General features: G+C 32.2%; 1 protein-coding gene across 1 annotated transcript in view; it reads right to left on the reverse strand.

Annotated features, from left to right (window-relative positions):
• Positions 1-13,473, reverse strand: part of LOC100374775 (protein unc-80 homolog) — a 125,908-nt gene that overhangs the window by 19,354 nt on the left and 93,081 nt on the right. Inside the window, exons 27-47 of the mRNA XM_085498737.1 lie at positions 13,075-13,161; positions 12,095-12,247; positions 11,756-11,794; positions 11,104-11,163; positions 10,658-10,754; positions 10,162-10,283; positions 9,608-9,685; positions 8,875-8,985; positions 8,526-8,570; positions 7,578-7,762; positions 6,797-6,875; positions 6,349-6,399; positions 6,158-6,235; positions 5,839-5,946; positions 4,688-4,801; positions 3,711-3,868; positions 2,981-3,169; positions 2,279-2,483; positions 2,016-2,095; positions 1,545-1,668; positions 288-383 (exon numbers count right to left, since the gene is read on the reverse strand). Coding sequence (XP_085354863.1) covers positions 288-383; positions 1,545-1,668; positions 2,016-2,095; positions 2,279-2,483; positions 2,981-3,169; positions 3,711-3,868; positions 4,688-4,801; positions 5,839-5,946; positions 6,158-6,235; positions 6,349-6,399; positions 6,797-6,875; positions 7,578-7,762; positions 8,526-8,570; positions 8,875-8,985; positions 9,608-9,685; positions 10,162-10,283; positions 10,658-10,754; positions 11,104-11,163; positions 11,756-11,794; positions 12,095-12,247; positions 13,075-13,161 — 2,259 coding nt within the window. The remainder of the gene's footprint in view (positions 1-287; positions 384-1,544; positions 1,669-2,015; positions 2,096-2,278; positions 2,484-2,980; positions 3,170-3,710; positions 3,869-4,687; positions 4,802-5,838; positions 5,947-6,157; positions 6,236-6,348; positions 6,400-6,796; positions 6,876-7,577; positions 7,763-8,525; positions 8,571-8,874; positions 8,986-9,607; positions 9,686-10,161; positions 10,284-10,657; positions 10,755-11,103; positions 11,164-11,755; positions 11,795-12,094; positions 12,248-13,074; positions 13,162-13,473) is intronic.

Here is a 13,473-nt window from a genome sequence, read left to right on the forward strand (position 1 = left end):
TTAGATTATTGACAGGATATTATGTTGCTGTAAATTTGGAGTTGCTTCTATAATCATTTTTTGTTGTGCTGAACTTTGTGCTATGAACTATATATATTACAATAGAGACCTGCTATACACATGGAAACATTATTTGTAAATATTATTTTTAAAATACCCGGTAGGAGCACAAAGTTTCTTTCATCATCGTGATGACAGTGTCAGCACTGCACAGGTCACAATCCAATTATGGTAATTCTAACCTCAACCACATTCTGCAGAGTGGAACGGTTATTTTAGTACTGTACCTTAAGATGAGGTAAATGGGCTATGATATTCCGTCTGCACATTGTAAGATAAATCCCTTTCATGAAATTAGCAGCCGACTCCCAATCCAGATGTCGCTGTCAGAAACAAGAAAGAGCAAAAATTCAAACGGTGTAAAGTTAGTAAGAACTTACTGGCTAAAATTTTCTGATCTAAACATAAAAAAATGTTTAAAGTCAACTTTATTGGAAAAATATGGAAAAATAAATTCTTAATGACATCAAAACAAAAAAAGCTTAATTCTCATCTATGAACTGTTTTATGGGTCGCTCAACGTTCTATAGTTACATTGTTTCTATTATAATTATTACCGGTATAATAATGGTTATTTTAAACAAGCAGCCTCTCGGCTGAGATAGCTCCGCTGTTAGCAATGCACATTTCGATTAAAGAACAGAAGATATCATTAGAAAATGAACAATATGCATAGTATCAATGCAATGGGACTTGCTGTTTTCAACAAGAATTCAAAAATATCATTTTTGACCATAAATGATTGTGGTTTTTAACAAGAAGAAAATATCACTTTTTACCAAAAATGACAAAAATATTCACCAAAATTAGAAAATTAAAGATATCATTATAAAATGAACAAATTCGAGAGTGGTCCACATGTAGTACCTATATATGTAATATCAAAGCAATTGGACTTGTGGTTTTTAACAAGAAGTTGAAAATATCACTTTTTACCAAAAATGACAAAATATTCACCAAAATTAGAAAATTAAAGATATCATTACAAAATGAACAAATCTGAGAGAGGTCCACATGTAGTACCTATATATGTAATATCAAAGCAATTGGACTTGTCGTTTTTAACAAGAAGTCGAAAATATCACTTTTTACCAAAAATGACAAAAATATTCACCAAAATTAAAAAATTAAAGATATCATTATGAAATGAACAAATTTGGGAGTGGTCCACATGTAGTACCTATATATGTAATATCAAAGCAATTGGACTTGCGGTTTCTAACAAGAAGTTGAAAATATCACTTTTTACCAAAAATGACAAAAATATTCACCAAAATTAGAGAATTGAAGATATGATCATGAAATGAACAAATCTGAGAGATGTCTACCCAAGGTACATATCCACCAAGTATCAAAGCATTCAGACTTGTAGTTTTCAAGAAGAAGTCGAAAATGTAAAACATTGACACGGACGACGGATGGACAATCACTCATATGATAAGCTCCGCTCGACAAAGTCGACAGCGGAGCTAAAAAGAACTTACCCGAAGTATAGGCTTTTTAAATATCTTGTTGAATAGTTTGTCCAGTCTTTTGAGAATCAAATTCAATGCTGGCCGCAGGGCTTCATTTGTCCAATCAACCAATGGAAGCATCTCAGTCATATATCTAACCAATCAGATGAACGAGATGCATAACAACATCACTTTATAAATAATCACTACTTTGTGAAAATTATGAAGCAAATGCTCACTATTGCCATATTGAGAACCACTTGTTTTTGTAGTTTGTTGTATTATTAACCATTTCATATCTAGATTTTTTTTTCCAGTAATTTATGAAATCGAATGATAATTTGGAGCTAAGAAGTGAAGATTGAATATCACCTTGATTAATGTTCCCAATGAAAGCAAGCAGATTAGCAGAGCACTATTTCATTGATAAAAGCTGACAGCGAAGTAAGAGTCAATGTCAAGTCTTACACTGTTCTAGTTAAAATTATATTTGTGTCTCACCTTTGGATTCCTTTACAGCCCATGGTCAATGGATCATACGGGGCAACTTTGAGCAGACTATGTGCAATATCAGCTAATTTCTGTAAACAAAAACAATTGTATGAATGTAGGTAGAATATTTGGTACCAGCTTATACTGTGATGATGAAATGTGCATGTATGTTTGTTTGTTATTTGTTAAAGAAATATTCAGTTCATTACATTTTTTTTTTAGGTTCAAACCTAAATAAACATTTTCATTGCAAGTTCAATTGTTTCTCTTACCAGCTGACTTTTATGATCTAACAAGTCTGGAATTTGCACTCTGGTTTCAATCATTTTACGCAGTTCTTTAAGTCTTGGAGTACACCAACAGAAAAACTCTGCAGATACATTCAGCATGGTTTCCCGGGGTTTCCTGAATTCCGTTCTCATTTCCACATCATCCAGGTCCTCCTCGTATCTCTTCCGTGTTTTCTCATCCATAAATCTGAGCGAAAGTATTCAGAATATATTGTGGGGAAAGTTTATTAATGCACTCTTCATTAACCTAACTAATGATGAATGCCCAGTAAATGTCTGTTTAATTCAGACAGGTTTCACCGTACCTACAGGAGAACACTGTAACAAATGCTTCAAGCTACATGTACATGTGAGAATTCAGAGCTAAGATATGTGGAAATGATGGGTTTGATCTCAAGCAAGCCATTGGTTAACCACTTGTGCGCTCTAATTTTTCCCGCCAACACTTTGGTACAACTTCTTTGCCTATTTTTATGTATTTTTTCCTTATAGTTTTAGACCACACCAAATTTCCTTGATCACAACTTTTGAAAAAATATAAAAAGAAAAAAATAATGTGGGCTTTATTTTGTGAAAAGTGACAGAAGTTGACATTGGTGTTCAAAAGATAAAGAATCCCAATATCGTATTGTAATATAGACTTTAGTAAACAATGACCTTTGACCCTCGACATATCATACTGACCTAATTCTGAGGTCATCACTCATGATGTCAACAGTGTATCCATCATCATCAGTATTAGGTGACCTAGGACCAGTTGACCTCTTAGATGGTTTCTTAAGTGAACTTGGCCTTGAACTTGCATTGACAGAACTCTTGAAGCTGGATGCTGCATTGACAGTTTCCACCTTTCTGATTGGTCCACTCATATTCCTGATTTAAGTACATTTGCCAAATTTAATACATTTATCAAATATATGAATGTACTTAGTGTAATAAAGTGGATACAATGATAGAAATATGACAAAAAAATGATAATTTTTGTCATTTTGTTTTTTACGTCTTGGATCAGACCGCAACAAAACATTAATACATTTTTATGTGAATAGAATAGAATAGAATAGAATAGAATAGAATAGAATAGAATAGAATAGAATAGAATAGAATAGAATAGAATAGAATAGAATAGAATAGGATAGGATCTTTGTTTGTTGTTCGGCATCGATTTATGAAATAATAACGACCAGTGATGTTGGCCCTCATATTGATTCTATGGCATACTCACACAGGGGAGATTTCTTTTTTATAGGATTTGTACATATGAGCTACATGTATATATATTGTGGGTGTAATGTAACAACCAATATGTCATGGGTGATTGTAGTTATTAAAGTGTAAACCATTTTGAAACACAGTAACTCATCAGCACTTCTACACTATTACTACATCTACTTAATAATCCAATTCTCACCACCTGGAGAACACCTCTCCACTGTTGATCAAAGCTCGCATTGAGATGTTGAGACTACCAATAGTGGCAACTTCCGACTTTGCAGCTGATGGGTTGTCTCGTTTCTGCGTCTGTTTTTTGATATGTCGTAAATAATGAGGTAAAATGGCTTCCATTACAGTCTAGAAGAAAATGTAACAATGCATTTATTGTACTGTGGAGGCAGTAATATTTTATTTCAGCTTTGTCATCTTCCATGGTGCATCACAAAATTAAATTTCACAGTCCATCACACCTTTTGTGACAATTGGAAATTTATTTCACCCAATGCTGAAAACAAATTTGTAATTTGCTGAATTATAGCTGAATTATTTCAAGGATATGAACAAAATGTGAATCTTTTTGCATGACCATATGCAATGTGTTGTATTAACCTTTTCACCACCAGTTCTCTATTTTCATCACAAATTCACAAAATAGTCCCATTTTATAGTCTGCACTTTCCTTCAGAAGATTGGGACAAAAATAACTGAAAATTTACTCGAATTCTGTTAGTTGGCTCCAAAATTTCATTTCATTTCCAGAATATCGAAGAATATAAAAAAATGTGCAGACAAATTTGAGTGAGAAAGTTTGGTGGTGAGAAGGTTAAAGATTCCTGCTACCTGTTTTTGCTGTTAAATCATCAAGACCTTGTGTACAGCGATATAGTCTGCACTTTCCTTCTTAGGTCGGGGACCAAAATAGCCAAATTTTTTAGAAAAAAATGAAAATTTACTAAAATCTTGTCTGTTTGCTCTTAAATTACAGAATATGAAAAAAAAGGGCAGAAAAATTTGGGCAAGAAAGTCTGGTGATCAAAAGGCTGAACTAGAAATTAAATTTTGCAAGTACTGATTTATCCCAAAAAATTCTGTTGTTCATAACTCCAAAATGTCTTCAAATTATACATTAATACAGAAAGATAAGTTAATATTCATAATTTGAATAGGCTTACTTACCATCATCTGTACACTACGTTGTGCTTCTGGGGCATATGCTACCACGGTAACACACATCCTGATAGCATCAGTCACTGAGAATGTTACCATGGGATCATTACCATAACAAAAATCCTACAGTAATTAAACAGTGAAAAATTTACTCTTTTTGGGATCAGAAGGCTCAATCAAGAAAGTAAGTGACTAAACTGTAATGCTTTTAAGATATTAGTGCCACAAAGTGTCAACAAAGAAAGACAGACACTGCATGTGGCTTCGCACATGAAAATAGAATACTAGAAGGCTAAAATAGCCAGCAGTCGCCTTCTAAGAAATCCCTTTATAAAAGTATTTTATAAATGGTTTCACAAAATTATACAAATCAATCTGATCAACCTGTGATGGATGAGCAGACAGACAGACAGACATGATTTGATGATTTAATGGCTATCATTTGGACACAATTTTATCAAAATCGCTGTGTTTACTACTGCAAAATGTTGCGATTTTCTATAATACACAAATTCACAAAAAATTAAATTGATTTCCATTCAGAACAATATATTTACATGACTTTTCAGTGAATTTTGTACCAGAACCAGTTCTACTAATTCACTTACCAGAGTTTTCAGTGAATTTTGTACCAGAACCAGATCTATTACTAGAGTTTTGAGTGGCTTCTCTCCATGAACTAGATCAACTCATTCACTTACCAGAGTTTTGAGTGGCTTCTCTCCTTGAACTAGATCTACTCATTCACTTACCAGAGTTTTGAGTGGCTTCTCTCCTTGAACTAGATCTACTCATTCACTTACCAGAGTTTTGAGTGGCTTCCCTCCTTGAACTAGATCTACTCATTCACTTACCAGAGTTTTGAGTGGCTTCTCTCCTTGAACTAGATCTACTCATTCACTTACCAGAGTTTTGAGTGGCTTCTCTCCTTGAACTAGATCTACTCATTCACTTACCAGAGTTTTGAGTGGCTTCTCTCCTTGAACTAGATCTACTCATTCACTTACCAGAGATTTGAGTGGCTTCTCTCCTTGAACTAGATCTACTCATTCACTTACCAGAGTTTTGAGTGGCTTCTCTCCTTGAACTAGATCTACTCATTCACTTACCAGAGTTTTGAGTGGCTTCTCTCCTTGAACTAGATCTACTCATTCACTTACCAGAGTTTTGAGTGGCTTCTCTCCTTGAACTAGATCTAGTATATCCAGCGTATCTCTGCTATCTTTTTCCAATGATAAAAGTAGACGAAACAGTGATCTTGCTGGTACCTGTACAGCGTAAAGAAAACAACCATCAATGTCAACTTCAAAAGAGCGAAGCAGACAGAAAGACAGACAGGATAGGATAACCACTGAAAACGATTCATGTTTAGCATATTTGAGCTACAAAAAGGGAAATGTTTGGTTACATATAATTGGTGTGTGGATATTAGATAGAAAGTGAAGAGATCACAAATAATCAATTATGTAATCGTATTACCTTTCCTGGAATTATGGGTACTTCAGTGGGTTGGTAATCAGCATCGTACTGCAAAATAGAGGCTACACCACCAAACAACTGGCAATGAGTGAAATGAAGAAAAGAATATTTTGATTATTATTCAAGATAACCTCAAATATATAATAAAAAAGCTCCAATAAATTGGTCTGAGAATGAAATGTTATATTTACCTGGAGAATGAATGGTTTTCGGTGTAGAATATAGAATTGCCGACAAGCATACTAGAACAGATGATAAATACAGAACAATAATTCACAGTATTCAATCAAAGGACATAACATTTTTCTTGATGATGCGACATTTTACTCGTTTTTAAGTATTTTTCTATAATTTTTTAATATAATTTTGCACTGAATGGATGTAATTTTCTATTTTCTACATGTATTAATCAAAATTTTCGAAAAAATGGGAAAAAATTGTGTGGATTTTATTTTGTGAATGATTACAAAAATTTACTTTCAAATTGGTGCTCAAAAGGGTTAACTTGGTAGGATGAAAATGTAAACTTGGAAATGTTGCAGAAAAAGAATTGTACTTTCACTTCCACTTTATTTACATCATGTATCTAATGGTTTATGCAGACTGTAGATTTAAATAAATACAAGTGGCTGGACATACCTCAATGGTGCTAGTGATCATAGGATTGGTGTGCTGACTTGCATACACTTGTAGCATTGTGGGTATTATATATGTGTATCTGAAAGTTAAACACACAATACTAAGTTATAGACATACAACAACTTGAGAACTACTCAGTCTGTCATGTGTGTATATCAAAACAGACCAGGTGCTGTAACTCAATGGCCATTGGGCAAATTTTGATTTCAGTGTACATTTGCATGTGAATATATGCTGAGAGTGAACTGAGTTGACACTATAACTTTGTGCCAAAGAATCACACCAGTTAATAATTCATGCACATTTAAAAACAATATGGCCACCAGTCAGTCATTTTTGATTGACCTATGCGACATTAATATGTCTTGTTTTTGTGTGAAACTAAATGTGTGGTGGATTCATACCCAATAAATAACATCACATAATTTCAACGAAAAACAAACAAACAATTTGCTAAAGACAACTTGTTGTTTCCGAACACAAAAAAAAAGATCTATGATCTGAAATTTAATTGCGCGTTAAATGGACACAATTACGACATTTTTTTCATCTACGTGTGAAGATCTACCAATTTTCATGTGTGCGACATATACCGCATTTTCTCTCTTAGCCATCAAATCTGCAATATAAGTATGCAACATATACCAAAAATAGCATTTATTGTATGCTGGATGATTAATATATGATTTTAAGACAGTCATACTTTTGTTATTTATGTTAGTGCAAGCACTACTAACAGATTAATGACAGTTTGAAAGGAGTATACATTAATTGTACTTACCCCTTGGTAGCAAATATCTGTTTAAGATGTCTAGCGATGTTGATATAACATGACACAGAGTATCTCAACATATGTGAGTCTTCGCAGTGTAACAACAAGGCACCGTTAATAACATTGAGGAATAACTGGATATCTGCTCCCCAGCTAAAGTCACTACTGCTCTTACAGACCACAGTAGTCATCAACTAATGAGGTGAGAAAAACAAGATTTTTAATGTGTTCAATTCTTGTTTCGGAAACAATCACAGAACACAGTCTAGGCACCATGTTTATTTTTCTGTCATATCTTCCAGACTTTCTACCATATCACCTAATATTTTTTTATCCTTTTATCATTTTTTTTGTTTTGTTCAAAACTAGCATAAAACTAAAACTTTTTTTACATTTCTGCTTGATACAATAATTTTGTTATTACATTTTTTAATCAAATGGTTAAAACTTGATATTTACCAAATTTAATGATGTTCATGTCAACTTATGGGACAACAATTTTGTTGAATTTTACATTTACAATTAGCTTTTTCTAAAGTCTGAAAAAAAAACTAGTTTTTGAATTATAAACCTTTACTGCATTTTGCTCATTTTCCAATCCAAAATGGCTGCCACAATGGCAACATAATCTTTTTCATGAAAGCAAATTCATAATACCCACATTTTTATTTGTTTGTTCGATAGAACCACTCAATCTTCAGAATATCAAGAATTTGTAGTGTTTTTAAAATTTACACATTTTTTTTATTTCTGGTACTTATTTAGTTGCATCAATAACTTTTTTATCATAAATAAATGCATTAGATAAATTTTCCAATAACTGTACAGTACAGAATAATAACTTGCTCATATTTGTTAGAACTATTTATTCCCTGGCTGTTGTGTCAATAACGTTTTAACCGTAAATCAATGCATTAAATAAATTAACTGTACATTATAGAGGAATAACTTGCTTACCTTTGACCAAATATACTTATGTAAAACATCCAGACCATACAGCTCCTGTAGAAATAATAGACATGTAAGTTCATGGGAAAACGCAGAATGACATTTTACTGGTCAGTTGATCTTTAGGCAGCGAGTTACAGACAAATTTTTATTTAGTCTGTGTGACGCCTTCAAATCATCAAAATGATAAAATTTCTAGTGATTATGTAAGAGTTGTTGGCAGGCAAAATTTACTACAATTTCTGGTTTCAGAAGTGTAACATTGAAGATTCTTTATTTTAACCCATTCTCTAGACGACTTGAACACCTTCCCAAAAGAGTGTATACAATTTTCATGTTTATTAAACCTACTACTCACTTTGCCCATCTCCTCCATAGAGTAGAGTGAAAATTCAGCATCCAGGGCCTTTCTGGGAAATGCTGGCAATCTCATGAATTCTGTATGTAGGAAGTTCATGTGGGTAATCGTCTGTAGATGTCATAAAAATGCAATAAATGTTATCTTACTACACATATGATGGAGAATGGAACATTATCCATGAATAATTAATGTCCTGAATCAAGGGCAGATTAATTTAAGGGCATGCAGCTTCCAAGACTGTGACATGGCAGGAAAGATTTCAATACAATGTTCAACTTGTGATCTTTAAACTATAGTGACACTATAAAATATAGGGACACCTGTTTCCCAATTTTGTAAGTACAATGATATTTAAAGCATCACTGTCATTTGCATATTTTCAAATTTTATGTAAACAAATAAAGAATTAACTAGTTGTATATTTTGCATGAGATCCACTGAACACAATTTGGCACTTTAATAAATAATCTGTTTAGAGGACAGCATTGTATCAACCAAACTGTGTATTAATACATAATTATGGGTATTTTCTGGGCCAAAGTTGCATGAGCAATAGAAAAACATTTAATCTTGTTCTAAAAAAACAAACATGATTTTCACAACTGAATGCTGTCCTTAAATTGATGTATTTCACTTTCAATAATAATTGCAAGTCATCAAGAATATTTATTTAACAATAATGATCAAGAAATTCATTTATAAATACATATATTGCAAGATTTCAACTTACATGATTTGGAGGAGTACTCTTCAATATAAAAAGGGTTAAATACACTCGACCAATTTCTGCCAACTTTGATGTAAATGCCTGTGTGAATCAAAAAAGAACATGATGAAAATTTTTGTAGTTTAATTTAAAATTTAACAATTTTTAAATATTCGTGAAGCAGAATATAATAAGTCATCGTTGATATGTTTGACAAGATGTCTGATGTACGTGAGAGGTTTGAATGTGATCAGGAATGTCTGAAGTAACGATGGATGGAAGTCAATCTAATAACGCCGGTTTCAGATGCGTCTGTCTAATAATAGTTACACCAATCTTTGCCCTCTTTGCCCACAAGTACCTTAGCAAAATGGTGACCATGGCTGTCTGCATTTAACCCTAGTCACCATGGGATTGGATGATCAACCATGAACTATTCTGTAAACTTATTGAAAATAAGAATTCCGTTACATGCGATGGGAATTCAGCATGTACTTTTGTGGCTGTAATTCACCATATAATTTTACCCATAGCTTTATTCTCTTACAAAATCGGATATGTGTTTGTTTGTTTGTTACCTGTTTCTGTAATTTAGCGTAACCTTCATCACTGTTTATCTTCTTCAGTACTAACTGCGGACAGTAGGACCTTCGATATGCGTAGACATCTCGAACATAAGTTTTTAGATCCAACAGTTGATCTGTGAAATAAATGTATAATATTCATAAACTTGACACATTTGCAACTAGGTATAATCCAGACTAAAGGCAATTAATTAATTACCATTCATTGTTCTACATTCATTTTACAGTACAATAGAATGCTTAATTTGAACTGGGAGGGGGCTTAAGACAGGAGCTTTTAGACTTTTGTGACCATGAATATACACTCAACTTAAAAATTCACGAAAAAAATTGTTAAACTTTCTGTCACCAAACTAATTCTGAAATGTTGATCTAGACCAAAAGGCAATGTTCAAAATCAGTAAAGAAATTATGAAAATTTGCAACAAAAAGTGAGAAAAATAATATGGCATTCAAAGTGAAATCATCCCGACGTGTTGATTCTACTTACTTGACTTTTTATCAACCAGGAAATGAGAAGACTGCTCGTCATCTCGAATATTGAAGAATTCAACGCAGTCTTGGTAGATTGATTCAAACTGCATGTCCTGTTATGATAAATAAATACAATTTAAAAACCTTTCTTGGTATGGCAATGTGAGAAAAATTCAATTGATGAATATATCAATATTCGCTAATAAAAATGTTTGATTTCTATAATCAATGATCATTTTGTAGTTGTTGGCTTTCACTTAAATTACTAGACTTGGTTGCACTAATATTTGTATTTATAAACTGAATCACAGCTAGTATTTTTGTTTTGAATGGTACATAAAAAGGAAAAACTTATGAACGATTATCAGCATAAATTAATAGCTTTTAAAAACACTGAAGTTATCAACGCAGACAACAGATGTCAGACAGGTGATAGATATCCTCATCTCATTTCATTATTACCTCCATGACAGGTAGTTGTGTTGGGATGTCAGACTCGTTGGGACCATGTACAATTAGTTTCTGTAAATTAAGAAAAGTTATTATTAAATTACAGGCATTTCATGTTTTTTTTGTACATTAGATATGAGATGAAATGTAGTTTCAACCTGCCAAAATTTAAAAAATTTTTTATGTATTTTTTCTATAACTTTTTTATGATTTCCTGTTCACTACAGGTCTTTATAACAAAATTGAATAAAAATGGAAAATATTTTGCAGGTTTACTTTATGAAAGCTAACACAAGTGGACTTTACAGAAAGTGAATCCATACCAGTATTTCTGAATATGCCCATCCAAATTTAAAGGGTTGTGTTTTTTTATGTCTTGTATAAGTCGCATGGGACCCATAATGAACATATCATGACAGCCATCAGCCTTTAAAGTTCAACTGTATTTTTATGTGAAAACTAAAAAAAATTCAACAAACAAGACTTGTAATTGTTGTAATTTTCTCCAATTTTGATGTGAAGTTTGGACCGAACTACTGAAGTTTATGATTTTAAAACAAGCCTTTTAAATGAAATGTTGAGGAGCACATTAGATACATTTTTAAAATTGATACACATTGTAACTTATAGTTTGTACCAAGATAAATAATTCATTGATTCTCACCTTGGCACTTGGCATAAATGCAGTGATCATAATGGACGGCTGAAATAAATAATAATACAAATTATTACGATATTAAATGTGCATGTCTACACATTTTGACCTCAAACATACCTCTGTCATTTTAATGTGAACATATGTGCTACAAATAAAACAAATATGGTACAACTTATAAGATGTATCCTTGTCAGTCTTACTACCACACATAACCTGTTGTGCTGAACAATAGATAAACATCTAAAATTCACAAATGTGTCAATAGAGGGCGCTAAATAGCAAACCTAAGGTTTATTCTTGCCCTTCCCCCTATAGAGTTTACAAAATAAACAAGCATAATCTTACATCACATTGCTCTTTTTTCAGCGACTGTTTCAAGTCTTTGAAGAATATCCCTTGAACGTACGGTATCACTCGCCATATGACAGTCAATGTGTTGGCAATAGCTTCACTAGCGCCCTCTTGTGGTGACCGACAGTAATACATCATCAGGCCAAGCTTTTCAGTGAAGAGAAGCAGATCAGTAAAGAATTGAGAATTTGTTCATAACAAAAGTCATTTCAGCTATTTTACATAAATGTACAAATTACATACTAACTGCATAAAAAAGTTAAATGGTCTATATCAAAAACAATCTGATTAAAATCTGATGTACCAGTATTGTTTTGTTTTTTTTTCATTTTTTTTCCATATTTTTAATATTTTGTGATTTTTGCTACATATGTATTATATTGTATCATGGACTTTTGAGATTACAAAAACTTTGAAAAACTACCAGCAAATAAATATAAAAAGAATTGATTATAATGATACAAAAAAAAAATGTATTATCTTATTTTACTTGTATTGAAAGTTGTCTACACCAATTTTGGTCACTCTTCTCTATAGCAAATGGCAAAGGGCAAAGGGCAAAGGGCAAAAAGCTTTATCTTATTTTATAAAAGTATTTATAAAAATTGCAATACCAATCATCAGCATTTTATTGAAATACTAAATAGTGATTCACTTGCAAACTCAAAATATTGTCTTCACCCATAATAGGGTTACATATTTGTCAGGTGGTTGTCCAATTCTAAATGAAGCACTGATTGGATTGAAATAAATCTTTAACATTGATTAGAAATATGGATGATTTCACAATATCTTTTCTAGATTGGTCAATTTGAATACTAGCAATCCGTTTAATTTAGAAAAAAATATATATTAAAAAAAGTTTATAACATCCCTAGGTTTCTGCTGTTTAATTATTGATATGTCATTTTGAATTGTGTTCTTGTATTAGAACAGGTGTTATGACAACATCATTTGATTGGTTACCTACTCACCAAGTAATTGAATATGCAATGAGCTGTTTGTGGAGGCAGCCAATCAATGTGAGTCAATAGTTTCTTCAGCAGCAGAATAAGTTCTTCCTAAAAAAGAAATAAAATTTATCTATACTTACTTATTCTGTATAGTGGACTTATTCCACCAAATATGGACATGAATTTACTACAAAATTCACTTATATTACCAAAATAGACATTAATTTGTCGATAGTTCATCTTAACTGTCACATTTCCATACCATAATTCATTTAAAATAATTAAGTTAGAGTTAGTAGCTTTTAGATTCATGTTTTACCTTTAAAAATTTTTTTGGAAAATTATAAGAATTGTATACATAACTATTTGTGCTGGCAATGAGAACACTGACAACCCCAATGTTAAACAGTGCCCTCTATC

This window comes from Saccoglossus kowalevskii, chromosome 1 (genome assembly GCF_978046115.1).
Source record: "Saccoglossus kowalevskii chromosome 1, keSacKowa6.1, whole genome shotgun sequence".
Classification (NCBI taxonomy): Eukaryota; Metazoa; Hemichordata; class Enteropneusta; family Harrimaniidae; genus Saccoglossus; species Saccoglossus kowalevskii.